Source organism: Corvus hawaiiensis, chromosome 4, assembly GCF_020740725.1.
Source record: "Corvus hawaiiensis isolate bCorHaw1 chromosome 4, bCorHaw1.pri.cur, whole genome shotgun sequence".
Classification (NCBI taxonomy): domain Eukaryota; kingdom Metazoa; phylum Chordata; class Aves; order Passeriformes; family Corvidae; genus Corvus; species Corvus hawaiiensis.
Genome location: NC_063216.1, coordinates 79906410 through 79933774, shown reverse-complemented (window position 1 = coordinate 79933774; position 27365 = coordinate 79906410). Strand labels below are relative to the sequence as shown.

Sequence of the window (27365 nt, the reverse complement as noted above, 5' to 3'; positions counted from 1 at the left end):
TCATCAGTTTCCTGGTTTACAGTAAATACCAACTTCAGGAGTTATGCTTAACCAGCTCCTTCTGTTCCTTCTTTTCCTCTGAATAAGATAATTAATATTATAGCCTGGAGTCTTCTAATGTATGTCGTATCTTCATGGGAGGGCTCAAAATTCAACTGCCCTCATTAACAATACAATTCTCTGAGGTTTTTTTTTTTTCTGAGCAGTTTTTAGTACACTGCTGCATTTGATGATTCAATTTCTAGTTCCTCTGTCATCTGAATGTGACCTTTTTTCCCTCCAGATACCACACTGAGAAATGCTCTTGAACAGTTCTAAGTCATAAACCTGATGCTTGCTCAGCTGTCACACACTGATGTTTCCCTTTAATTCCAGGTAAGAGAGCTGGAGAATCTGCAGCAGCAATACATCCTGGTCGGGGTGGAAGCCGCTGAGAATTCTCGCTTAAAGGCACAACTGCAGGAGTGGGAGCAAGAGGCAGACAAACAGCTCCGTCTGCAAGAACAACTGCAGCAAGAAGGACTTGTGTACCGGCAGGAGCTCCAGCAGCTCAGGTGAACTGTTTGTCTGCTCCCTGCCTCGGTGATGATGCAAATGTGTTCGTTTCTATCAAAGAGCAGTTGTGGGCAGAGGTGAAGGGAATGCTGAGAACCTCAGCCTGGACTGTGCCAGGTGCCACTGAGGCACTCTGCCCTGGCCAGGAGAGGGCACATGTTTCCCTCGTCCAGCTTCTGCCTCTGAATTTCAGCCCAGCAGGTTGGAGGTCAGTGCCTGTGCGAAATAGATCAGTGACCTTTTAGTTCTTATTTCCTTCATCTGGTGGTGGTCAGTATCCTCTGTTGGAGAGGAAACTGAGGCTGTTTCTTGTATTGGAGTTTACGTATATGATCACAGTACTCTCCATTACAGGCTGCTGCTGAAAACCCTTTATTATCCCACTGATACCATAGTTTAGAACATACTCATTTTGTATGGCTGTCTAATCCTTGATTTCAGTTGATCTATGTCTTCTAGTGTTTTTAAAAAACTCTGTAATTCACTTCTAGTAAAATTGTCTTCTCCAACTGGACTAAAACTAGTCAGACAAATATGTTCTGTTCTGAAAACGGGGCGGGGGGGGGGGAAACGCTTTCAAATATTTCAGAGATCCATTTAAGAATGCCTGAGGCTGGAATGAAAAGGGTGGGATTTTCTTTGTAAAAAGGTCTATGGCTTATCTTTGTCCAGAGTGATATAAAAACGTGTAGTTCTCTCCCTTCCCCCTGCCCCCAATCTGACCCTCAAACTAAAACTTCAGATCTCGTAAAGTTGAAGCATCTTACAAATTTTATTTATCCTGACAAAAGAACAGGAGGTTTATTTCCTGTGTTGCTTTTACACTGTACATGAAGTGATGGCCTCATGTTGGTGTGGTGGGATCAGTACTATGGGTCTGGTGCACATGTGACCGTGTAGAGAAATTGTTATGGGGACAAGTGGCAATGACAGTGACTTCCTTGACAAAACTCTGTACAGTGAGATCAAAACAATGCCCAGGAACACAAAAAGTGTGAGCATGGAACAATCAGAAGTGTTCAACCAAATACAGAGAACTTCCTTAAACCTGCTCTTAAGGTTCCTCTACTTAAGTGAGTTGTTTTGGCTTGGCTTGGTTATAAAACTTCATGTCTAGCATGGGGATGGTGATTGAATCACCCTTTGCTCATTCTTAGCTGGATACCTGGACATAAGTGATACTGGTAACTTCCTTGTAATTTCCCTTGTTTGGTGCTGGGCAGACAGGAGAAGACCACCTGGGAAAAGCAGAGAAGCAGCATGAAGGAGCAGTACCTGATGGCCATAGCAGAGAAGGACAAGCAGCTGAGCCATTTACAAAGGATCACACAGGAAATGACGCTACCCTTCAGCAAGTCTCAAGTCATAGAGGAACAGCACCAAGGCAAGGTGAGTGGAAAGATACTTCTTTACTGGAAGTGTGAGCCTTGAAACTCAGCCAGAAGAGCGTGTGGTGCCTGTATCCAGCTCCTACAGACTGCAGTATTGGATGTGGTTATGAGGCCTCCGAAGATAATACCAACAATTTAACTTGCATCACTGAAAGTTTTAGAACTTACCCCGAAGTGCTCTTCCTTAAGTTCCTGGTTTCCAGTGTTTCAAGAAAGAGGGTAAAAGCGACAGGGCTTCGTAGGCACTTTGGGTCCTTTGGAGCAGCATGGAACTTCTCAGCTGTGTATTCTGGCTGTTTTAGAATTGCAATCTTGCACTGTCTTTGAATCTAAGATTTTCTGGCTTAGTTCTCATTTTAGTGTCACATCTTAATTTTTAAGTTTTCTAATGAATTTTTCTTGCTGTTTTTACTGGAACAGGGATTTACAATCCTGGTTCAAGCCCAGAGAAGCTGAGGCTTGAACACTGCACCTTCTCTCTTATTCCCCCTGTATATATAGTTCTAAAAGTGGAGTGGAAAATGTTTGGTATTTTGCTTGTCTAGGGAAGGCTGCATGCACAGTGCAGTGCATCAGAGCCAAGAGAGAGCTCTCCCACCCACGTCTGCAATTTTCCAGTGGTGTATGTCAGTGGAGGGGGTAGGAAATCTCCCTTATCCCTTTGATACATCCATGCATATATGCAAAGAAAAAGTTTGAACAATGTTCATGTGATGCTTTCCAGGAGGATTCTTCAGTGCTGGCCTTCTGGTCTTTGTTGATTAGAGCAGTGTGGACATTGCTTGGGGTTTTGTTTGTTTTTTCTTTTCTCATTCATGTGCCTTTTTTTTTTTTCTTCCTGTATTGTAAACAGCTTTAAGACAACTTTTGAGAAGGAGCCATCATATATGCAAGTCTGGTGATCTTTCCTAACCGTTTGGATTTTCAGATGGCTTTTAGGATATTTCTGTTTATTGCCCATTTGCTCTTTTGCCTGAGCAGCTCAAGTTCCAGGTCTAGGAATAATGTTGGGTTTGACCTTGGAATACTGAAAAGAGAGGACTAACACAAGAGCGAGTTGTCACATGTGCAATATATTTTTCATTGTTCTTTCCTTGGCAGATTTCTCCAGGAGTCCTGAAAGGGGACTTTTCAAGCCTAGAAACAGAGATGAAACACCTCCAGGCCCAGCTAAGTGACAGTCTGAAAGAACTGCACCAGAAAGAGCTTAGAATTCAGCAGTTAAACAGCAAGGTACTGATCCATGTCTTATACTTGCTTGCCGATGAGGAATATGGGGAGGGTTAGGGTGGAATAGGGCTCAGGAAGCAGGAATGGATCTGTCCTTGTGGGCATTCAATGAAGTAACACAAAACCAGAAATACATCTCTCAAAAAAGCAGTGTTAGAATCACATTGATGGATTCCCTGTTGCTGGATGGGGCTTGCACAGCACTAGAGCCCATCCTTCATCTCCCACACTGCTCTCCCTCAGTGAGTAACTGGGGTGAGTCAGAGCATTGGAGAGAGAAGCCATGAGTGGGACAGCTGTTCTGTATGGACCAGAAGGATATCCAGGCCCCATGCAGATCCCATCCAGCAGGCTCACTGACACGGTCTGAATCAGCAGCTTTTCTGCCACTGAAATGTGGTGCCCTTTCTCCCAGGTGACCAGAGGGAGAAAGGAAGAGGGAAGAGGACAGGGGAGAAAAGAAAGAGGTGAGAGAAGGGGAGAGGTGGGGAGAGAGGACAGATAAGGAGGACTGGGGGAAAGATGGGTGGAGGGAGATGAAGATCAGACAAAGAGACCAAAGAGTGAGACCATATGAAGAAAGTTGTTTACAGGTTCCATGTCTATTGTCGGGAGCACTTTCTAGCCTCCTGCTTTCTGGGCTGCTGAAGGAAGTCCCTCCTTGGGACGGCAAGCTTGTCATCTTCACTTCTGCCTGCCAGTTTGAAACACTTCCTTCGTTTCAGTGCAGAATCACAATCAGTCAATTCCCACACTGAAATGGAAGACCCAGAATTTATCCATCTTCAGAAAGAGTTGTGTTGAAGGAGAAAATGAGAATATAAAATCATTTACTGATGATATTTCTGAAAGGTTTAGGTCAATCGCAGCACTTTAGAAATACTGCTCTTGACATGCAGTATTCTGTACATCTCTTTGATGTTTTGAGACTTCCAGAAATCTTTGCCGCAAGCTACTCTTGGAGATTGTCACTGGTCTTCGGACCTTAGTGATGGGCAGCGTGGTAATTATATGTTCTCAAGAGAATTCTTACCCTCAGTTAGACAGAGAAGAATTTTGCTTTCACAAAATCAATTTCTTTGCTTGCTAGTTGTGTTCTCTTCTCAGCTATCTCAGGTCTTTGAGGAGAAAAATGCCCTTTCCCTCCAGCTGCGTGGGAGCAGTCGGAGCATCTGTGAGAGCCATCAGCACTACAGTGAGGTCCTGAACCGCTGCCTAGTGCTGGAGAGGCAGCTCCAGGAGCTGCAGGCTGCAGACAAGAGCATGGTAAGGGGGTTGGGCTTGGTGCACAGCAGGGAAAAGCTTATTTCAAGTGGCTCTGCTAACTGTCCAGCATTGTAGTGGCTGTGTGTCCTCTTCATTCAGTGCAGTCTGCAGTACATTCCTGTGTTCTTTCAGGAGCTGTTTGCAACGGATGCTGCTCCAGGAGCACCCCAAGAAAAGAATGAGCCGCAGAGAGGCAGTTACACACCTGAACTGCAGGAGCTACAGCTGAGGTAAAGAAAGTCTGAGAAAACAGGGATGGGGATGTTGGTCCTGATGGAGTTCTTGAGGCTAGTGATGTTGCTTTTATTCTGTACCAGTGTGTTGGGAAAACTCAGTCCCACATTAGGATCTTGTGGATTTGGAGGAACTGTCGTATGCACTTAGTAGCTGTCATTAGTTATCTCTTTGGATTAGAGCTTTAAAAAACCACAGTGACAACATGCAGCAGCAATGCCAGCCAGCCAGCATCTTGGATCTGGTCGGCTGCATCCTCAGGAGCTGCTGAAGTATATCAATGGTCCTGGTCTCAAGGTTGTAGCCTGAGAGTGTCTGGAATTGAGATGTAGCACAAGATTCCTTGTAACTTTCTGAAACTAAGATCTAGCACATGACTCCTCATACCCTTTCAAAATAATTTTCAGAAGGTGGAGCCATGGATGACAGAACCAAGGAACTCCCTCCTGATGTGAAACAGAAGCTTCAAGAGATTTATCTTCTCTCATGTTTTCCAAATAGTTTAAATATAGTAAAGATAACTAAGTCTCCTGCGTGAGCTGGGAGGTAATTTGAGTCTCTTCAAACACTGCAATAGTCAATATAAACAGAAACACAATAGTCCATGAATTAGGCCTTTTTTGGCATATGCTTTGTTTTTTTCGGAAAGGTTGTCTGAAACAGAGCATTTACATAGCAGCACAAAGCAGGATATGAAGTATTTGGAGGAGCAGCTGGAGGAAGAACGGGACCGTCGTCTTGCTGCAGAGGAGGCGCTTTTTGCGGCACAGGACCAGATCAGGAGGTGAGGCAGCTTGAGCAAACAAACGCTATCACCATAGAAGTGTGGTGGTTCTAGCTCTGTTTTTCATTTGCACTTCATCATACCCTTCTGTCAAATGGCACTGGGGGCATAGAGACAACTACCGTGTCTGTCACAGAATCACAGAAAGGTTGAGGTCAGGAGGGGCCTCCAAAGACTGTCTGGCCCAACCCCCTGCTCAACCTAGACCCAGCTGCCCAGGACCATGGCCAGATGGCTGTTGAGTATCTCCAAGGAGGAAGACTTCACAACCTCCCTGGGCAACTGGTGTGGTGCTCAGTCACTCTTACTGTAAAATAAGTGTTTCCCAGAGTTCAGGAAATTCATTTCCTTCAATTATAGGCAGATAGAATAAGACAAATGACTAGACATTGACAAATTCTGTCTAGAAATTAGATGCCCACTTTCTCAATTAGTTACATTAACTACTGGAAGATATAATTTGGAGACTGAGAATTGGATGCAGGCCAAAGAGGAGTTGTCATGCTTCCAGGGGATTTGTCTTCTCAGTAAGCACTTGTCTGTCATGCATGAAACAGTTTTGACTTGAAGAATGTCATTCTTTTTTAATGTATTGCCAATTAACACAAACTTTTCATTAATTTGGTTGTTGAGAAACAATTAAACACTTAGGAAAAAGGACTTTTGTCCTCCCTCTCCTGCCCCTCCCCAGTATCCAGCACTGTGCTCTGCACTGCACAGGACACTGCGTATCTTGGGGCACTGGACAGATGCCCTGAGAGTCAGCAGAGCAAAGGTGGCTGACCTGGACTAGATGTTGGGATTAGGATGCAGTGAGTAGCAGGTTCCAAATGCTCGATTCTCCTCATTGGCTACGAAGGGTTTTTTAGCACATGACCTGACTGTAGGCACTTACACTGTGCATTTCCTCGTAGTTCACATAACTGGAGTTATGGAGTAGTGGAGTCTTTTACATGAAAACAATGCCTTTCTTCTGATACACTTGTTGATTCAGCAAAAAAATAATGGTCTGTATGGAAGGATTCTGGATGAAGTTCCCTGGTAATTGCTACACAGTTTGGACAACTGTAGCTCCTTCTGTCATTGAAGTCTGTAAAAGCCTCCTGCAGCTGATCTCACTAATAAATGGCAGCCCCAGGATGTGACTGCTGCCTCTGTCACTAGAAAGTAGTTAGAAAGAACCAGCACTATTGCAGCTAGAGCTGGCTTCCAAAATAATTTCACAGAACTTAAAACATACAGGTGTATCATCTGCTCTGGCTTCTTTCAAGTCACACTATGAAATTTCACTTGAAAGGAAAAAGGACTCCTGCTAGTTGGGTCACCCTGTTCTTTTGCTCAATGTGAGCTCAGGAGGCCTGAAACCTGTGCAAATGGAACCAGTTCTTAGCAAGTGAAGCCAGGGTTTGCTTGCAGGGTTTGATTCCTTTTTGGAGAAATACCTTCTTTCCTGAGCTTGATTACAGTGTTGATTTGGGGCATCATAATAAGAAACTGAATTTAATTTCATGTTTGTTGTGGCAGGTTGCAGTCAAGTGAGTGGGCATCTTCCTTAAGTGCCAGCATTGATATGACTCCAGGTCACGAGCAGTCCTTGCTGATCGACTCCATGGATAGTAATTCCAGCAGAGTAAGAATTTAACATTCGCAGCTGTCAATTATGTGAGCCCCAGCTGGCGCAAGAAACTGTGAACCTACAGCAGTTAAATCCCTCTGTAGACACACATAAATTGGTTGGGGACTGTGTAATTCTTCTGTTCTTGCCATGCTGGAAACAGGATTGGATGGGGCTGGTTCATGGAAAACCTGCAGAGAGCAGGGGAAGGGCAATATTTCATGAGGATTGCCCTAGTGTTAGGATCTGACAGTGAAATGATTTGGGGAAGGTTTATGCTCATTAGCTTAAACAAACTTACCTCCGTGGTCTGGAGAGCTCTGGATGAAGGCAGCTGGGGACACAACCATTCCTTGTAGTGACTGCTCTCTCTTTACTCTTCCAGACTCGGAGTACTCTTGGACTACGACGCCTGTTACGCTCTCTCTTCCGCTCCCGGACCCACTTGCCTCTGCTAGTGGCCGTGTATCTGCTTGCTCTCCATGTTCTGCTCTTCCTGTGCTTTACAGGCCACCTGTGAAGAGGAGTGACAGCCTTTTATGGAGCCTCAGCCCTGTGCGTACCAAGGGCCTGCACGCCCTTGTAGAAGGGCAGCACTTCTCCCAGCTGCCGCCTTTCCCAAACCAGCAGCTGCACCCAGCACGCTGTTAAGAGTCAGTGCTGGTACTGGGGAACTGCTCTCAGGAGATTTGCCATTCCCTCGGTCTTTCTACATGAGTGGTTCATTTTCTGATCCAGGGTTGTGCTGCAAGCCTTGAGGACAGCATCTGTTCCTGTACCTGGAAGTAGTATCACTCATTTTAGACAGTATAGTGCTGCGGTCAGAGTAAGAAAAATACTCTTGAGTTGCTGCAGTACGTCAGCACTTCTAAAACTGCAGAATCTTCCCCCTCTTAGGCTGAATCCATGAGTGGGGTTGGGGGAACACTGTAGCTGGATGTAAGAAGAAGAATTGTCTTCCCTTTCTCTTCCACCCCTTAGATTTTCTCCGTGGCTCAGAGCTGTCTGAAATGCATATCCTAAGGAAGTTATGGGCACTTTAAGGAATGTGAATCTTAAAATCATGTTTCCTGCTCAGTTGCATCTCCTGTTCAAGAAGGGCCAAAATTAGTATATCTGACCCTGGTGAACATTCCATTTAAAATCAGTCATATGTCTGCCCTGACGGGGCTGTAAAGTAATGCCAGTAATTTAGTTATTTAAAAGGAATAGGAAACATGAATCTTTTTAGCTCTTAAGTTAAAACCCCTCCTATTTATAGCATTTGTGCACCTCTCATGATGGAAGGTGCTGCCTTACCTCTAGAAATGAGAGCAGCCCTGCTCCTGCTTTCTCATCTACTAAACATTTGTCTCGAAACTGAACCTGCACAGGCTGTGTTGAAGGGGTCCATAATGTGCTGTGTGGGCCCAAAGCAAAGGCAGAAACTCCAGAAATAAACTCTCTCCTCTGTGCTGAGGAAAGAGCCAGAGTTCTGAAACGGTCTGGTATCCCTGGTGTAGAAAGCTGGTGCTGATGTTTGGCCGTGTTTGGACCCAAATCAAATGATGCAAATGGACTGGGTCTTTTAGGGTGTATGGAAATATGGATATATTTCCATATGTTTTCTAAAGACCTCCTGAATTTGAGACTGCCCGCTTCCAAAAGGAGAATGTTGAATGCCAAGGAAGTTCCAGTCATGCTTGCTGTCAGATCCCGAGTGGTCATTTCATTCAGAGTACTGGCCAGGAGAATCCTATCTGCCTCTTAGTAGAGTATTAACACTCACATTTTTCCCATGGGAAAGAGGTAGTTCTTTTCATATTGCTGGTAAACTAAGCTGCTCTAGCCAGTGCAAGAAAGCCTGTTTGAGGATGGATTGATTTCACTGGTAGCTAAACCAGCTGGATCTCTGGCAGGTCCAGAGCACTGGCACTATATATCCTCTTGTGCTGTCCAGGAATTATCAGTGTGAACTTGCTCTAGCTATGTAAAATTCAGTGACCAAATAGTTTGTCTATAGCTTCCTGGGGTATGAGCTCCTGTATGTATAATAAAGTTTATTTTTCAGATGGAATTTGTGTAATGTTGTCAAGTAACTGTCAAAGTGGAGGATGCAGTGCTGCTGTATCACCACACCTTGTGTGGGACACAATGGGACTGCAGGTCTCGTGTGTGCGCTGCCTTGTGTGATGGGCAGAGGCTCTGTTTCTTTATACAATGTGAATGCCTAGGTGCTGACCTTTTTTCCCTATCATACCTCTTGCTCAGCCTTTTTCAATTGACAAAATAAGGAAATAGCACTTGAATAGGCAATGTCTCATGGCAGGGGTGTGTGGAACTAATGATTTTAAGGTCCCTTCCAACCCAAACTATTGCATGAATCGTGGAAGCAATTCCAGTAAAACAATATCTACTGGGGTTTACTTTTCCACATTTGCCTGAGCGCTGCACTGTGTTAGAGTTGTGCAACCCTAGGACAGATACAGGAGTTGGCAACAGTGAGCTGGAATGTGCTGAGAACTCAGCTGGGACAGTTAAACTGTCCCCTTCCAACTTTCTGTAGCCAAAACCAGATACCCTTGTTCATAGTCACTACTACAGTCCCCCACCACTGTTGGAACGAACGCCAGCGTTGGGGTGTTGTAAGGCTGTAGATAATGTTTCCACTGTGTTTAACAGGAACAACTATTATAAGCAAAGTATGTTTCCTTTAAGCCCATGCATTTTTCTTCCCCGAACTGAAGAAAGGCACAATTCTGATGCCTCAGATTTATATGTTTTATACCTGCAGATGGAACAGTTATGGCTTAGATTAAATATAGGAATAAAACCTCAAAAGGAACTCCTGGTCTGCTAAGCGTAATCTGACTGAACAGCTTTGTGGTTTGACCTGATGAAAGATGGGGCCTTTTAGCTGATGTTTCCTGTCTCAAGCATTTCAACATTTTGTTTCTTCTCCAATGGACCTGTCCTGCCTTGATTTTTGATCTATCTTCAGTAGAGCCTGAGAAGGAGATCAACCAACGAAGCTGTGCTCTATCATCCCTGGGACACTCACGCCAATTCTGCACCACCACTGAGGCTGAGACAGGGTCTGGTTTTGTGCCAGGAGAAAGGCAACATCATGGGATAGGGAGGAGTGAATATAAGTTCAAGAGCATGGAGCTCTAAGGGGAACCGTCCTGACCCTCTCAGCTCCCATTACAGGACAGGTGTTAGGATCTGGGAATGGCAGACAAAGCACATGATGATGTAGAAGAGAAGGAACCGATGCAGGTGCCCTCACCAAGGGCAGATCAACCCACCTCTCATAATGCAGCTCTCATTAAGGCCAGTGCTGAGGAGAACGACAGAGGGCTACAGTCACAAGTGAGTCACTCCTGAGCAGAATGAAAGCACCCACATGCTAGACTCTTTTCAGAATTGCTTGCTGCCTTCCGGGAGCCTGAAACAGGGGTGTCACCAGACGACTGACTAAGTTCAATGCAGCCTTTGGACAGTGTCCACTCTGGTCCTTTCATGTGGGTACTGGTGATGTTGCAACAAGAAGTCCAAGGTTGATCAAAGGAGTTTTCAGGGCCCTGGGCAGAATGGGAAAAGGTTCAGGAGCACAGTTAGCGTTGTCCTCAATCCTCCCAAGTAATGGGGAGAGATATTAAAAGTAAAGGCATGCTCAAGACATCAATACTTGGCTCCAGGATTTGTGCCTCCACCAGAAATTTATTTTTTATACTCATTTGAGAGTTTTCTTTAAAACACAAGGTGTGCTAGGACCTGATGAGATCCACTGTGCTGACAGGGAAACCACTGGGTCTGCACTGTGTCAGTGTCTCAGAGCAGAGGCATCCTGCAGGGGAACTGCAGCACTGGGGCCAGTTCTGGGACTCATGACTTGAGCAGAGCTGGGGGCTGGGAGGCAGGAAGTGAAAAGAGCCGAAGTTAAAACAGGAACTCGGAGGAGACACAGGCCCAAAGCTGTCGCTGGCAGCAGGTGCCCGAGCAAAAAACAGCAAGTTTGCCAGCAGGAACTGGTGAGCCTTTAAAGGTAAGAAAACTTGAGTGGGTTTTGGGAGTGGAAAGTGAGAAATGACTACAAAAAAGTGCAGTGTTTGGTGGGAAAAGAGAACTCCTTCCTGACCAGGCATGTTTTAGTGGACAGTGCTCGGCATTTGCTTCTCAGGCCATTGTCCCGTCATCATTGTTGTTCTTGTGTTTGAGGCTCTAAAGAACCACATTACCAAATCTACCAGCATGATTGTGCTGTGTGGTAGCCCTGTATTTGTGCTGTAGTGGATGTTTTCCCAGGGGAAAATGGGATAAAAAATGGTTTGAGATGCTACCCTGGCTGATATTTCTCATACAGACAGTGTCCAGAGCTCGTGATGCAGCTACAGCCTGTGGTTTGTCATAGTTCCCACAATGTATGGCAGGTGGCTTTGGAGAATGGGTGGTCAAGAACCATTTACAGGAGCATTTAAAACCTTGAACCATCTTATCTCAAATCAGCTCAAATCAATGGCCCCGATAATGAGCAGCCTTGTGCTAGCTGGTTATTACTGCTGGTTTATGCTTTACAAAAGTAAGCAATGAATTTGAAAAATCTTTGGCATGAGAGATGCCAATAAATTAGGGAGGGGAAAAAGAGAAGAAAGGTGGTGTTAGATGGGGCTGTGTTGTCCATGTGAGCCTTTCTGCTTCCCCTGCTTCTAACTGCAATTAGCTGTATTCAGTTTGGCATCGGATTGCTGTCAGTGGGGAATGTCACAGATATGCTGTGGTCCTGAGGCACCTGGAGAAGGCCTAAAACCAGGTCTTCACTGTATATCTGCCTTAGCCCTTCATCTTCTCCCTTAGATGACTACCTGACCTTTGTTTAACAGAAGAAAGAATCATCTCTGCTGTGCTCATTTGGTTTCTGTTCTCTTCGCTCCCTGGTCTTACAGTGCTGGTTCTCTGGAAAGGACAACTTGAAACTCAACTGGAAAGGAGAGCCTGAAAATGAGCAGTGCACTGCACTAAACAGGAAGGTTATTCACTTAAACAGCTTTTGACATGGGACAGTTAATCACTTAGCAAAAACAGATAATTACTTAATTACTCAGCATAAACATTCTGCTTTCACAGGTGCCTGGGGCTGTCTGAGCCTTCTATACAGCTGTGGGAGAGAGGGGTTAGTGCAGCGGAGCAGCACATGGCAAAACCTGCTGTTAATTGAGGATCCAGCACATAGGAGGTCTCTTCCTTCCTGTTGATTTGGTCACACTCTGGTGTGATGGAGAACAGAGCTTAGCTCAGTCTTTCCTGTACATTCTCTTCCATCTTTCTCTCTGGCCCATGAAAAAGCTGCTTTGGGCAACACAGAGCAGAACTTGCGATTCCTCAACACTGCAGGCAGTAAAAGGGGTGGGATATGAAGGGATGGGGCTCTGATGAGAGTGATTGCTCTGGGGTGTAGGGGCAGCCAACTCATCTTTTATCTCTCTCTCATTTTGTAAAAGCTCAGTCGTGTGTGGGTGGGGCATTTTCATCATGTTTTTTTCACAGTCACCTTGAAAATGAAACGCAGGGGTTTTAGATTTCGCATTACTTTTAACTTCCTCTTCCTGGGCCCATCACTTCCTCCAGGCCTGCAGGAGTGGTTCCACCACAGCCTCAGCCAGTTTAACCCTACATCCTCAGTGCTTTTAGCCCCGTTTCCCATTTTTTCCACATGACAGACATGAACACCATACAGCACTAGCTCTGTCACATCTCTGTCCAGCCTTGCTCTGGCCCTTCTCTAGGCTACTGGGAAGGGATTAAAAGGTTGAAAAACAGACAAGAGGCTTGAAGAGTCCACCTTGGTTCCAGCAGCACAGTGTCACAGTGTTGGAGCACACGCCATACTGGTGTGTGCAACTGTGCTAATAGGGGGAGTTAACACAGGGAACAGCCTCCCACAGCACAGAAAATTAATGTGTGTTGGGAAAGCAGAATCTGGTAATTGGATGCCAGCATTTATTTACATTATAATAAGGTGTGTGTTCTAACTGCAGAGTCAGGGTGCATAAAGGCGGTGGTTTACACCTACACTCCCTGTGTGTTTTGCCGTAAGACATGCTGGGGCTCAGGAGCAGCTTTTTTGGCGTGCCCTGTCCTATATGAGGGACAGATGTATGAGGACAGGTGGCCTGTAAGGACTCCTTCCAGCCCAAGTTCTGCTGTGACTGGGTGTGAGCCAGCTGTGGCCATGGGTGACATCATGTCTTTGTTGTGCAGATGTGGAAAGCAGTTGTGGGACACAATGTGTCAGTGAAGGTGGAGGCTCAGGGAGACGACTGGGACACAGACCCTGATTTCGTGGTGAGTGTCTGGTGTGGCAGCTGTTATACTGGTGGTGCGAAGAGTTCCTGGCCCTGGGCACTTGCTGCTGAGCTGGGCCGGGGCTCAGGGCTTGGCACTGCATGCAGCACTGCTGGCAGGGCAGGATCAACTGAGTTCCGTCAGCCCCTGCAGGTATTGTCAGGTGACCTGTCTGAGCCACTTCTGACACGAGGTTTAGTCTCCAGAGCTTCCTACATCATTGCACACCCTATGGCTGACCACAAGTAATGGCACTTAAGGAGTACAGAATATGCAGTGTTTCTTAAACCTGCTCCCTGGTAACTTCCCTTGTCCTCCCCACAACGTATGTTACAAGACACAGTGAACACTTACGTTTTCTCTGTCCCACACTGTTTGTAACTGTACAGGACCCAGGATTTCCCTCATTTATCTTTTTTTCCAGATGGAAAATCCTACTCTATTTAGAGTCGGCTTGTGCAGATGCAGCTCTGTGCCTCTTATAGTCTTGTTTTCTATCTAGACCGACTCTGAGTGAGCTGGTGAGAGAGGAGAAGGGCTCAGCCTGGGGAACACTCTGCATTCATACAGGGTCATGATTTTCATTTTCCGTTTGGTTCTCTATTACTTTCCTAATTAGCCTCTCCTGTCAGACAAGAGTCCTGTGTTTTCGAGGTTCAGTCTTGCCTAATTATTTCCAGTAAGAAATTCTAGTTTGGGACAGAAAAGCAAATTCCTTTCTCATAGTTTCAAGTTATTAATGTTTCAGGAAAAATCTACACTGTCCAATTCTTTTGCTTACCTAATTTCTTCTATTTGTGGAAGCAGTCAAACTGTGAACAGAATAAGACTTTGTATTAATTTTTTTCATTCTCTTTCATATATACATATTTTCAGCTTTACTGTATATTAGGAAAGACTTTATTGATGCTTCACTTTATCGAATGTATGTTCAGACCTTCCACAAAGCTACAAAACAAGGCTGTGATAGCCAGGCCCGAGGGCTGAGGTCTCTGCGGTTTTTCCAGTATTTTCCCGAACAGCGAATTCCGCAGACTCCTGGTGTCATCTCGGCTCTGCGGAGTGGGTCGGAGACCCCGGCCCGGCCCTGCCCTGCACTGTCCTGCAGGGCGTCGGCGGGCGGCGGGGGATGGGGTGCCGGGACTTCTGGGCTGTGCGTGGTCAGACGGAGCGGCACCGAGCCCCGTGCGGGGCCGGGGCTGACGGCCGCGGTTCGCCCGCAGAACGACATCTCCGAGCGGGAGCAGCGCTGGGGAGCCAAAACCATCGAGGGCTCCGGCCGCGCCGGGCACATCGAGTGAGTGCGACGGGGGGAACCAGCACCGGGGGGTGCGGAGGACCGGCCCTGCGGGAGGACGAGCGGGGCGTTCCCGCGGGGCCCGGCCGCGTCCGGGCTGGCTCGCGGCGGGCCCGGAGAGCTCTCCCGGCGGGGCGGGCGCCGCTCGGGCTCCGGTTGTGCGGCTCCTCGCTGGCTGGGGTCCGCGGGCCGCCCGGGCTGCTGTGGGGGATCAGGGGGAATACCTGCACATGGGGCTGCCCCAGTGCAAAGGCTTCTCGTTCCTTCCCTGCTCCCTCGGGACAGCCCAGCGCGGCCCTGCAGTGTGTCCAGTGCAGCACTCAGAAAAAGGAAGGTGTGGGATTCCGAGAAAGTCGGGGTGTAGCCCTGAACAGGGCCGCAGGAGGGGGGCTGGATGTCCCCCTGAGCCCATTACTCTGGTCCCTTGCCAGGCGCCGGGCTGCCCTCTCAGGCACGGTGGCCGCGTGTGTGGCTGGCACCCAGGGGAGCCCAGCGCAGGCACACGGGGGCAGCTGGTCCTGCGTGCGTGTCCTGCTGTGTGCTGGGCTTTGGCTGGTGCAGGGGCACAGGGGTGCTCCAGCCAGCTGCATGGCTCTGCAAAATCCCACGCTGACCTGCCCTGTCTCTGTCTCCAGCATCCATGAGCTGAGGAACAAGGTATCAGAGGAACATGAGGTCATCAAGAAGAAGGAGCTGGAGACTGGCCCCAAGGCATCCTATGGCTATGGGGGAAAATTTGGAACAGAGCGAGACCGAATGGATAAGGTAACAGCTGCGGAAGGCTTCCTTGAGCCTCAGTGGAAAAGTGCTTTTCTCATAAAGGAAGGGGCATCCCTGTTTTCTGGCCTGACCCTGAAGGGAGAGAATGGAGAGTTTGCATGGCTGCACAGATTCACACATGTCCAGCTAGCCCATAATCTGTATCCAGGATCTGTTTGAATTCATTTGTATAACTCATCTCTACAACTTCTTTGCAATGCTGCCTTTAGCTGTGAAGGACTTCCTGTGGCTGTTCAAGCCTGCTGCATAACAATTAAATCTGGTGCCTCCCTATTTGTGCTTGTAGAACTAATGTATAGTAATTCCCTTCTCAAATTCTGCATTACAGACCTCATATCTCCCTGAGATAAAGCCTTCGACATCAGATCCTGTCTATGTTTTGTGATGATCATCATCATAATGCTTCTTCCTGCACCTTTCAGCATTTAATACTTCTTTTTCAGAAGTGAGATGGTTCGATTGCAGTAGAGTTCAGTGGGTGTGGTCACTGTGGGATTGAACAATACCAGGATGGCAGGGTGAGAAACAGACTGTCCTGAAAAATTCCCTGCTCTCCCTGCCAGAGGTGTTGTAGTCAGGAACTGCACACACTCCTCAGGAGAAGGGGCAGAAGCTGAACATTTGCAGCATCCTGGTGCAACTGGACAAAGGCCAAGAAGTTGCTCAACAAAAACACCCTCAGTCTGGTCTGGCAGAGTCTGAGCACAGCTGTTCCATTTTGGCATAGAGTATCTGTGGTTTCTGGCCACAGCACCTCCAGCAGGGAGAGCAGAATCCTGGCCTGGCCTGTGGCCAGGTTTGCTGGCCATCACTGTCAGATGAAGAAACGGGGAGCGGGTGCCAGATCTCTGCCTGGAGTTCTCGGTTGTGTGTGCCTATCTGCACTTTTCTCTTCTTTCCCCTGTGATTATCCACCATGCAACTCCACCAGCACTTGAGAGCAGCTGGCATTTGGCTTTGCTTTGCCCGCACTTTGCTTAGTGAGCTGGCAGTGGGGATGGTTTGTGAGATGATAGCCCTTGAGGCTCCTCCCAGGTCTCAGAGCAGAGCTGTGCTGGCAAAGGGCACGTGGAGAGCATGGCCACCGTCGGCACAGTCAGCTTGGACCTGTTACCCCGTGGCTACGAGCGTGTCAGCAGCATGTAGAAGCACGTGGATCTCTGTCTGTCCACCATGGATGCTCATGTCATACTGTCTCTCCTCTCAGTGCGCAGTAGGACACGAGTACATTGCTGATGTTGGAAAGCACTCCTCCCAGACGGATGCAGCCCAGGGCTTTGGCGGCAAGTTTGGAGTCCAGCGGGACCGAGCTGACAAGGTGTGTTGGACAGTGCAGCTGAAATATGTGCCTGTGGCCTAGAGCACTGCTGCATGCCAGACTGTGGCTCAATTTTCAAAGCTCGGGGTGTGCAGGGTGTGCCGTGTGCTGTGGTCTCTCTGAAGCACAGCTCACCTGTGTGCGGGCCAGTGGCCGATGACACAGTGTGGGGCACCTGTGGAGATAACTGGTGTGCATTGATGTGGTGGGCCTGTCCCATCCAGGCAGAACGCTGTTTGTCCTGGGGGGCTGTGGTGTTTGCCCCTGCACTCTGCAGCACAAGACAGGGAGCTGCTAACAGCCTGGCCCCAGGGGAGGGAGACTGAGATCCATCTTGGCCCTCAGGATGACTGACAGTCCTCCCCTTCTTGTTCCAGTCAGCACTGGGCTTTGAATACAAGGGTGAGGTGGAGAAACACTCGTCCCAGAAAGGCAAGTCCAAGAGCACATGTGGCCCCTTGACCCTTTGCCCAGCTTCTCTTCTGTTCCCAGTATCCTGTGCTGTTGGCTGTGGCACAATCTCCTGTCTCTTGTTTCAGATTCCTGTTCCCAGTCCATCACCCTTGTGGCCCCATTCCCCGCTGTCCTGTCACCATCCTCATACTGTACATCCTGCTTGTCTCTGTGCTTTGCTTTGATGGAAGCCCTATCCTGGCTGAGCAGAGGAGACACCCCCACCTTACAATGGATGGCTGGTGCTCCCTGTCCTCTCAAAGCCTTTCTTAGAACTGCTCCAGAGGAAGCCCAAGCACTGTAGCACTTGAGAAGTGACTGCTGCAAAAGCAGCCCTGTAAGGAAAAGGTACAACAATGGGTATGAAAACAAAACCCTACAGAGCATCCAAACTTCTGCAGAATTCTGCAGATAATTCAACAAACAGTGCAAGAATTGAAACTAAGGGTATTTTAAATATTCTGCACCCAAGAGAAGATGAGAGGGCATCTCTGAGATGAGATCTCATCTCTGATGAGAGGGCAGTCTGTTAAGGCAGCTGGTGTGGGGTCAGTAGCTCTGACCCAGGACGCTGTGACCAGTCCAGAGAGATGGTCCCATGGAGGATCGTCTTCCCAGGTCCCGTGCAGAGAAGCTGTCAGCTCTTAGTGATTTTCAGCTCGTGGTTCCAGCTCAGCTCTACAGGGCAGCCTCCAGGCCAGACCAGGGAGAGGGAGAGACGAGAGGCCCGTGTAGCTGTTCCGCACGAGGCAGCTTTATTCGTCCATACCTGGGGAAGGGGAGGCCAGTGATGGGCTTCTCTCTGCCCTCGCAGGGGTAGAGGGCTGGCTTTATAGGGATACAGGGGGTGGATGTCAGAGGGTAAAGGCCAATGGGTTACAAAGGATCTGCATGGGGTCTCCCAGAGGCTTCTGGCTCTGTCTTCTCAAGGTAGCTGAAAAGTGGTTGCCTTTCCAGGGAGTCTTGCTGGGAGGTTAAGCAATCTCCTTATCTCAGCAGATGTCCCTCCAGGGCAGGGGCTGGGCATACCCCACAGTCTGTTGCTGTTTGAGGTAAATGCGAGGAATACTGCATTACCAAGGAAAGAATCGAATCAGATTCATTTAAAAGGAAACTCTAAAAGAGGGAAAATGGTTTGAGGCATTCTTGGTTGATCTTAAAATAATGAATCACATGCAGTTGTGCTCCATTAACATATTCTTGTAGACATAGAAATTCATCAGGCTGTGTGAAGCCACAGAAATTGCTCAGGAAATGGAAATGTCAGAAATAGGGTGTTTGGATTGCTTTTCATAAAAATGTGTCCATACTGGAAGCTCTAGCAGCAAGGTAACAGTCATAAAGTCTGTGTTTACTGAAAACAGCTCTCTTAAAGATCCATTTCATAACAGCCCCATAGGTAGATAATAGTTTAGTCACAATAAGTTTAAGAAATTTTGGGACTTACAGGTTAAGTAACTGAGCTTCTGTGTAGCAGAAATCCATTCTGGAATACATAATGTTCTTATGCATGTTTCTCTAGATCATAGCCTCCATGGATTGGTACAGCTGAAGTTCTTGGAGACACCTCAGCTCAGTCCCATGAAATGCAGACCTGTGAGAATTGTGTCAGGGACCAGGGAGAAGCGACTCCAATTTACTCCTGAAGGGCAGGATTTAGACACCAAGCAGGCAGGTGTCTAAAAGGAGGAGTCTGTACAGCCAGGAGTCAGGATGAAGGCTGAAATGTCTCAGGAATCAGCCAGTAATAACCAGGTGGTCCTTAGAAAACAGCTGAACATGGCTGAAGTCATTAATGGATTGCTAGTTTGGAGATGGAAAAAGGAGAGGCACAAGGCAACCGTGATGTGCTCTCACACAATGGCAAACGTGCCAGTGAGAAGAGTGGGAGCATGTCTGCAGAAAGGGGGGTTCAGCCTTGGTGGCAGTCCCCAGGGTCAGGTGCTTCCTTGTGGAAGCTGAGATTCCATTATAGCAAACGTAAGCCCTTTTGCTATTCTTGTACTTCCCAGGCTCAGTGTACTTACAGCACTTTCCCAAGGCTGGCAGACCACAGGCTGAAATCCTGGCTCTGGAGGTGGGTTAGGGAGTGATGCCCCAGCTGTCAGTGCCCAAGTCCTGCTTGGCTTTGCCTTCGTGGGTGGCAGATCTCCCACTGTCCTTGGCATGTCCATTTTCTTCCTTTCCTCCTGGCCTGCTGTGTCTCCTGGTGCCCTGACCCACATTTGCCTTGGGCCCCCATTCCTATGGGCTCTCGTCTGTGGTGCTCCCTGCCATCCACTCTGTCCCCTCCAACCCTTCACTTTCTATGGTGTTTTCCATAATCCTTGCTGCCATCCCTTCTCCCTGGTGGCCCTTCCCAGTGCTGCTCCCCATCCTCTCCTCACCAGCCCCATGCTGGGGGCAGCATTTGACTCCATACACCACTTCAGATTACTCCAAGGGCTTTGGTGGCCGTTATGGAGTGGAGAGGGATAAGGTGGACAAAGCAGCTGTGGGATTTGACTACAAGAGCCAGGCAGAGAAGCATGACTCTCAGAAAGGTGAGCCACAGCAGCCAGGTGAGCTGGGGAAGCTGGGTGAGGTGGGAGATCTGGGGGAGCAGAGGAAACTGAGGGAGCTGGATGAGCTGGAGGGGCTGGGGTTGCTGGAGGAGGTGGGGGAGGTGGGGGAGCCAGCTGAGGGCAGGGAGCAGGGCTGGAGCTGGGGACTGCCCGCTGGGACTATGGGGCACTGTGCAGGGCTTTTGCAATCTGCTGCAAGAATGGTGGAAGAGCTACAGGGAGCTGTTGGGAATGGGTCAGGTGAGGAAAGCCATTGCACAGTGCATGGCTTCTGGAAAGAGTTCAGGCTAAAGGAAGAGGAGCAGAAGAGTTCTGTGGGCATAGGGATCTCTTGGACAGCATATCACCAAAGGAAGGGTGAAGGGGAAGCCCAGGCAGGTGCTAATAGCAGCAGACCTATCCCAGGGAGGAGGGAGGGCTGTTGCTGCAGCACCAGTGGGGAAATCTGGCCTTGTTCCATGTCTGAGTCCTGGGCACAGAAAACCTGTGAGAAAAGCCTGAACTCACACTGCTGCCACTTGTCTCCTTCCCTCCCTTGCCTCTTCTCTTCCATGCTCTGATCTGGATCCCTGTGGCTGAAGACTATTCTGTGGGCTTTGGTGGGAAGTTTGGGGTCCAGAGGGATCGTCAGGACAAGAATGCCCTTGGCTGGGACCATCAGGAAGAAGTGCAACCCCATGCATCCCAAAGAGGTCAGGCAATGTTGCCAGAGGTGGTAGCAGTTTCTTTGGAGCACACATAGACCTGGAGCTTGTGGTTCATAGGAAGAGATCCAGCTGCAGAATGTGTCCAGCACGTTGCAGAGCAGCTGAGACACAGTGAACCCCAAAGCACAAGGGCAGAGTAGGTGTGTGCTTGGATCAGTGGGGGACATGGAATGTGAGTCCCTGAATCAGGACTTCCAGACTCTGCTGTGCATTCTCTGTGAGGGACATTCCTAACCATAAGCTCACTGTAAAGGTGAGCACAGAGGAGTGAGGCAGAACAGATCCCAGGAATGCCTTGGGTACAGCACATTTGACTTCACTGAACAAGGCCACGCTCCACTCAAGTGGGGTGACTGGCCTCTCACCCCAGTGCCTTGGATTCAGGTTTGGCAGCTACAGCCATGCACACCTGTGCCCTCAGCTGAAACAAGGGAGGGATCAGTCCTAAAAGCTACTGTCCAGAGCACTTAGCTTTATCCATATCTCATCACATACGGAACTAACTAGAGATAACACATGCAAACTCATTTCACTGCTCACAGCATACTGACGTCAGAGGTACACACAAAATAAAAAATACTATAAAATAACATTTTTTCCATACAGACTATGCCAAGGGATTTGGAGGCCGTTATGGGGTCCAGAAGGATAGAGTGGATAAGGTAAGACTGCTGCAGCCTGCAACTGCTTCCTCCTAATCACTGCTTTTTGCCTAGCTGAAAAAAAAGAGATTCTCCAGGTGGAGGTGAGATCCCAGTGCTCAGTAAACAGCTATGGCAAGAAGGAACTGGCTGAGTGCAAAATGCCAGAGGGTGCAGAGGGATGCAGCCTGGGGAGACTGTAATGCAGGGAATTCCTCATGGTACTGTCTGTAACTCCTCACTTCTCTGCTGTTTGTTACCTTCTGCAGGTTTTCACTCCTATCAAGGAGTGCCTCATGGTCTGTTAGGTGCTAAATCTTCCTGCACACCTTGACAAACCCCATCAAGAATGGGATTGGCATAGATCAATCTGACGTGCATGAGAAGAGGTCACCCAGTTAGCTGGTTCAGGTTTTCAGTTTGGGCTCGTCTGCAGTCACATCTCAGACTGAAGCACTGGGATTAATTCTGTGCTTGGCAGGCTGCCCTGAAGGCTCGGTCAGCAAAAGGGGTCCTGCCAGTGGGTGATGATCTGCATGGGTGTGGATAGCCTAAAAGATGCGAATCCTGGAGCTTTGGGGTATTTGCAAGAGGCAGTAAGGGTGCCTTCCCTGAAACCTGCTTTCCCTGCTGTGCGGCACAGTGCTGTGCCTGGTACAGCACCAACGCTGCTGTCCTCGGGAGCTCAGGGAAGCAGGAGAGGATATAAACACACTGGAGCAACCCACATGGTCCTGTCCATGCTGTGTGTGTAGGCTGGGCCAGCAGCAGAGAGGGAATGTTGTCCTGCCCTCAGAAGAGATTAGCACTATCTGTGAATTTAACAACAGCAAATGGAGGGGCATTGACAAAAGTCACATCTTGTCTGTGGTCAAAAACAACATGCAAAAGCAGATGACGACTTGGTAGAAGGGCTGTGGGTCCTTTGGGAAGCAGGGTGCAGAGGAGATAAGCAGTTCTTGTTTGTATCAAAGTGAACATGAATTTGTGTGTTTTGAGAATACTGAAGCATAAAGAAACATAGTAAAAATAAGGATATTTGGGCAAGTAACTAAGTGTCTGATTGCCTGGTCCTTAGGCGCTGCAGAAGTTCTGAATTCGCTGCACCAGAGGAGAGCATAACAGACCCTCAGGCAGCCTGAACTCCCCTTTGCTAAAGTTCTGGACTCTCAGTGTCAGACTGAGTCTCACACAAATGCTGTCATATACACAGCATGTCCAGGCCCCTGCTGTGACCTGTGGACACCTGGTTCTGAGCCTGCAGGCTGGTTTGCCTGCTCAGGGGTGTTTTCTGCAGGGACAGCAGAGCTGCTGACAGGGATCCGTGGCGGCAGCAGTGGCAGTCGGGCACCAGCCTGTTGTGACACCTGCAGGCAGCACCTGGTGTAAAGTGTCAGGCTGAAAAGTGGGTCCTACCTGCTGGTTCCTTTCTGCATTAAGCAGTTTTCTCATGAAAGCAGATAAACCCTTAAGCCCTCTCTATCTCACTTTGATTTTCCTGCAACCTCCCCACCAATACTATTCCCAGTTCAGCATCTCTCCACACCTCCTGAAGCCAGTGATGCCGCAGGTATTCACACACAGATGCTGGTTTCCAGCCTGTGCCACTGCACACACATGGCAGGTGAGGCAGCTGTGCATGCAGCAGAGAAGTGCTTTCAGGCTTTGTGCCACTGGGAGTGCAGGGATGGATGAATGGTGTCCCTGGGCCTGGGGAAGAGACAGATGGCCAGGCATCCTGCCAGGCAACCCCTCAGCTCCTTGCCATGGTACAGGGAGTGCTCCCAGCCCTGCTGTCCTGTGCCACTGCTCAGCCTCCCTTGCTGGGCTCCACAGCACTTTTCCAGCTCTCAGTGCCACCTCTCGGGCAGGGACACCTGTGTCCTTGGCTAGGGGGGCAACCGGCACGTCCCCAGGGTAGGGAGGTGTCAGAAGAGGGGACTGCAGCCAACAGCCTCCCCTGGGCCAGGGCAGGTGTACAGGTGAGGACAAACACACCTGGGAACAAAGCTTGCCATCACCAGTACCCAAATCCAGCACTGGCACTGCCCAACAAACTGAACAATTCTTTCCCTTCCTCTTGCAGAGTGCTGCTGGCTTTGATGAGATGGCAGCTCCTACCTCCTCCTATGAGAAAACAAGACCCCTGGAGGCAGGTGAGACCTGAGTTCCAGCCTTGGGCTTAGGAAACTATGGGCCTCACAGTCCCTCTGTGGCAGCATGCTGGCAGGTGTGTGCAGTGGTGGGATAGGGGTTTAACCTGTGCTGGAGGGCAGGAGAAAGTGGCTGAACTGCAAGATTCTCTGGAAGAGGCAGAGGTCTGGGTTTCTCCTGGATGCTTGGGGTGGTGGAAGGAAGACATAGGGCTGGGTCAATCAGCTGTCTCCTCACAGGAGCTTCCAGCGGCACCAGCAGCCTGCGGTCACGGTTTGAGCACATGGCCAAGTTGGCAGAGGAGGAGAGCAGAAGGCAGGCAGAGGAGGAGCGGGTGAGGCGGCAGGCCCGGGAGCACCCAGTGGCTCAGCAGCAGGTGAGCCAGGGCCATCTTGCCGTGTCCTCCAAGACTCGTGACACAGACTTTTCCTCAGAGCCAGGCAGCTCCATGTCCTTCTATCTGGTGTCTTGAGGGTAATCTCATGCCTAAACTGCTTCCCTGCACCTGCCAAGAATGGCCACTGAACTTCACAGTTGTCACTGGACTTTCCTTTTCAGCACACCAAACACTCATATAAGGACATACCTGCGCCCAACCATGGCACCTGTGCTCTGGACTCAGCTCCTTTTGCCTCTGGTGCCTGGCAAACAATGTGGTTACTCCTCCCCAGCACTGCTATCCCAGCAGTCTGTATGTGGGATGCATTCCAGCAAACTGGAGATGGCACCCAGCCCCTATATTTACTTGCCTTCCTACCTGGTGCTCTTCCTGCACTCAGAGACCAGAGGGGTGTTGACAGTGAAGCTGTCCTGTTCCCCCCAACATGCTCCTCTTCGGGGCTGCCCCTCTGTTGTCACCAGCCTATGAGTGCCCAGGCCCAGAGCAGGTTTGTAGGTGGAGGAAAATGTTCTGAGTTGCTCTGTTGGGAATGTGAAGAGCCATTGTTCTGGACTCGTTCAAAGGGACTGAGCACGGTCTGATGGCTTTTCTCCAGCAGGAAATCCCACCGAGAGAGAAGGAACCCACCGGGGCAGCCTCTCCAGCCGTGCCAGCAAGGGTCCCCAGGAGCACTGCTGGGGACCAGCCTGTGTCACCAGGAGAACAGGTGCCAAGGCAGCCTGGGAGAGCTGGGAAGGGGAGCAGGCGGAGGGGATTTCACCTGAGAGGGGCTGTGCTTTGTGGGCACGCTGCAGGAAGATGTGGAGCACAGCCCCAGCATGTGAGAGGAAGGATAAGGGGGAGCATTGGGATGGGGATGGGACTTGGCTGCACAGCACCTGACCCCATGGGACAAGCTCTGGGAGTGGGTCAGTGCAGTGGCAGTACCATGGGCAGTAGTGAAGTATGAACAGAGTTCAAACACATGAGCCCTGAGGGTCTCCAGAGCAATCCCAGGTGCTGGTTCAGCATGGCCCGAGTAGCTCAGCTGTTTCCCTGGTGTGCAGGGGATGATGCTGTGTGAGGATATGTGCTGGGATGATGTGCCCTGGCAGCAGTAAAGGGGCTGCCTTGTGTCAGGTGCTGGCAGTTGGGGAAGAGCTGCCTGTGGTGGGTGCTTTTCAGGTGACTTTCCTGTCACTTTCTCACCTCGTGGCAGGAGGCCAAAAGGGAGGATGAAGAAGTACCACCCACTTTGCCACCAAGGCCAGCAGATCTGAATGCTGAGCTGTGCAAGGTCCCCAGCCAAGGTCAGCCCACCTACAGTATAAGTTCGGATGTTGGTGGAGACTATGAGGAGCTGCCAGAGCCCTCTGACTACTGTGACAGTACCAGTGGAGTTGCTGACTATGAGGAGCTGCCAGCCCCACTGGGAAAGCTGGATGCCACCTATGACTTTGGAGGAGATGAAGGTGAAGACTATGAGGTGATCCTTCCTCAGGAGCCCAGGCAGACCCAGCCGCATGTGGGTGAGTACTGATGGAAGAGCCCATGTCTTGGGGAGTTTGTACCTGTCCACTCACCTCACTGAATGTATGGGACAAAGTCCAGAGGGAATTTTTATCCTGAAGTCTAGTGTGATCAGGATAGCAGCTCCAGCAGTCTACTGTGATCAGGATAGCAGTCTCCTGGTGGAGACTTGGTTGTGTCCCACTCCCCTGTCCAGCTCTAAGGTGCAGTTGAGCTGCATGGGATGCTGGACCAGACAGCAGGAATCTGTTGGATCGGGCTCTGGGCAGGAGGCTGCCACAGGCTCAGGAGAAGCTGGATGTGGACCAACGCTCTTGCTGCAGTTTCCTGGCAAGTGGCTGCCAGTGCTGCACCAGGGCCTGAGGGTGCCTCTGGTTCAGCCCATTCCTCACGTGGCTAGTGTTCTGGTGGAGTCTCCTGGTGTGAGGAGTGCAGGTAGCCTTTGTCTAAGCACAGGAGCAAGCTGCATGGGCTGCTGTCGGTGCTTCTGTTGCAGCTTTGCTGGTACTGGAGATGGCAAGTGAAGAGGTTGGAGTTATTCCCCACCTTTTTCTTGGGAGAGGAGCATGAAAGATCAGGACCCAACTGTCTCATTGAAGAAAGGGAGGGAAGTCACACCTTGCTTTGGGGATGTGGTGCACCTCTCCTTGTTGACAGGGTTTGGATGTGCTTCCCCAAAGCTGGGCTAGAGGGTGGCACTGACCAGTACTGTGTGGTTGCTTCAGCCTCTGTCTCATTTGTCCGTCCTGTGTTCTGCAGGGAACATGGACAGTGCTTATGAGGGGCAGAATCCTGGGATCTGCGCGGTGGCTCTCTATGATTACCAAGGAGGTGGGTCTGGAAGGTGCTGTGCCCTGGCAGGGCTGTGCCCTGGGGACGTAGGGATTCACTGCATCAGCAAAGGGGGAAAGATTGTGACTTGGTGGTTTAAATTTCTTCCTCCTGGGAAGCAGAATGAGACCTGGCTTGGGAACTGTCATGGTTTAGGAATGGTATTCTCCAGTTTAGTACTCTCAGTAAAAAAAAACCCTCTCCAATTGGAGGCAAAAAAAGGCAAAGATCACAGGTTGAGACAAGAACAATTTACTGGAAACAGCAATAAGAAAGTGAACAGTAACAGCAACAATATCAATAACAAAAAGTGTAAGAAAAGAAATTATTCACATGGAAAAATACCCAATAATAGACAATGTTGGATGGCTCCCTCCACCACATTTTCTCAACCAGAAGGAACCCCGTCTTCCTCGGAATCGAGAGTCCCTTTCCCCCACCCCTGGCAATGACATGAGGGGGTATAGAATAATCTCCATGTCTTGGCCATGGCCCCTCCCAGCAACTGCAAAAAATTAGCTTTGTCATGGCCCAAACCCGGACAGAACAGAGAAACTTCATCTTTCACCTGTGATGTCTTGTTCTTTCTCTGCTTTATCTGTGCTGTTGGATGGGGTTGGGTGAGGTAAATTCTTGGGGGTTATCAGAGCACTTGTTCTGTCTTCTCCTGCCTGGGGGAAGGTGGGAGGAGGAATGTGAACCAGCTCTCTCTGAGGTTCTCTTTGCATTATGACTGTCTTTTCTTGACAATTTTTGCAGATGGAGATGATGAGATTTCTTTTGATCCTGATGACACAATCACGCACATTGAGATGGTGGATGAAGGCTGGTGGCGGGGACAGTGTCATGGCAGAGTTGGCCTCTTCCCAGCAAATTATGTGAAGCTTCTGCAATGAAATGAGCACAGTGCAAGCTACTTCCTTCCAAACTTTTGCCTCTGTCGTGCTTTGATACTGGCCAAATGCCAGGCACCCACAAAAGTCACTCACTCACCCTCCCCTTGAACAGCCTGGTAGAGGAGAGAAAAAATTAATGAAGGGTTCATGAGTTGAGATAAGGACTGGGAGAAAACACTCCACGGGCAAAACAGGCTCCACCTAGAGGTACAAAGTGAATTTATTACTAGCAGAGTCAGAGGAGGATAATAAGAAGTAAAATACGCCCTTAAAAACACCTTTTTTTCCCCCCCAGCCCCTCCCTCCTTCCCACCAACTGTGCAGGGAGACTGGACGTGGAGGTTTGGTCATTTCGTCACCTGAGATCTGCTGCTGCTGCTCAGGGAGAGGAGTCCTTCCCCTGTGAGACCGTGGAT

General features: G+C 49.2%; 2 protein-coding genes across 10 annotated transcripts in view; both read left to right on the top strand.

Moving 5' to 3' along the window:
- GOLGB1 (golgin B1) overlaps positions 1-9131 on the top strand; it is a 40748-nt gene extending 31617 nt beyond the window's left edge. For 2 of the 4 annotated variants that reach the window (XM_048302346.1, XM_048302345.1), the window contains exons 17-24: positions 376-554; positions 1779-1944; positions 3048-3179; positions 4284-4442; positions 4575-4672; positions 5326-5460; positions 6985-7090; positions 7461-9131. In XM_048302346.1, the coding sequence (XP_048158303.1) occupies positions 376-554; positions 1779-1944; positions 3048-3179; positions 4284-4442; positions 4575-4672; positions 5326-5460; positions 6985-7090; positions 7461-7595 (1110 nt within the window). In that variant the 3' untranslated portion in view covers positions 7596-9131. The remainder of the gene's footprint in view (positions 1-375; positions 555-1778; positions 1945-3047; positions 3180-4283; positions 4443-4574; positions 4673-5325; positions 5461-6984; positions 7091-7460) is intronic. The other 2 variants (XM_048302348.1, XM_048302347.1) reach the window with 2 other exon arrangements.
- Positions 9132-10988: 1857 nt separating this feature from the next.
- On the top strand, positions 10989-27143 carry LOC125325371 (hematopoietic lineage cell-specific protein-like). Of its 6 annotated transcripts, none has more exons than XM_048302341.1 (16): positions 10989-11102; positions 11912-12084; positions 13316-13399; positions 14623-14696; positions 15332-15461; positions 16684-16794; positions 17172-17226; positions 19680-19790; positions 20393-20503; positions 21125-21180; positions 23246-23315; positions 23553-23689; positions 24312-24419; positions 24912-25221; positions 25982-26053; positions 26813-27143. In XM_048302341.1, exons 3-16 carry the CDS (start codon positions 13316-13318, stop codon positions 26947-26949), a joined length of 1566 nt encoding a protein of 521 aa, XP_048158298.1. In that variant the 5' UTR covers positions 10989-11102; positions 11912-12084; the 3' UTR covers positions 26950-27143. The 6 variants fall into 6 exon arrangements, with proteins under 6 accessions (XP_048158298.1, XP_048158296.1, XP_048158294.1 ...); XM_048302339.1 differs by having other exon boundaries at positions 11912-12080; positions 24309-24419; positions 26813-27142; XM_048302337.1 differs by having other exon boundaries at positions 10990-11102; positions 12001-12084; positions 24309-24419; positions 26813-27142.
- The last annotated feature ends 222 nt before the right edge of the window (positions 27144-27365 follow it).

Coding starts and splice junctions, on each gene's coding strand:
- LOC125325371 (XM_048302339.1), top strand. CDS start 13,316: ATGTGGAAAGCAGTTGTGGGACACAATGTGTCAGTGAAGGTGGAGGCT. Junction 17,227..19,679: donor GAAACACTCGTCCCAGAAAG/GCAAGTCCAAGA, acceptor ACACCACTTCAG/ATTACTCCAAGGGCTTTGGT. Junction 20,504..21,124: donor ACCCCATGCATCCCAAAGAG/GTCAGGCAATGT, acceptor TTTTCCATACAG/ACTATGCCAAGGGATTTGGA.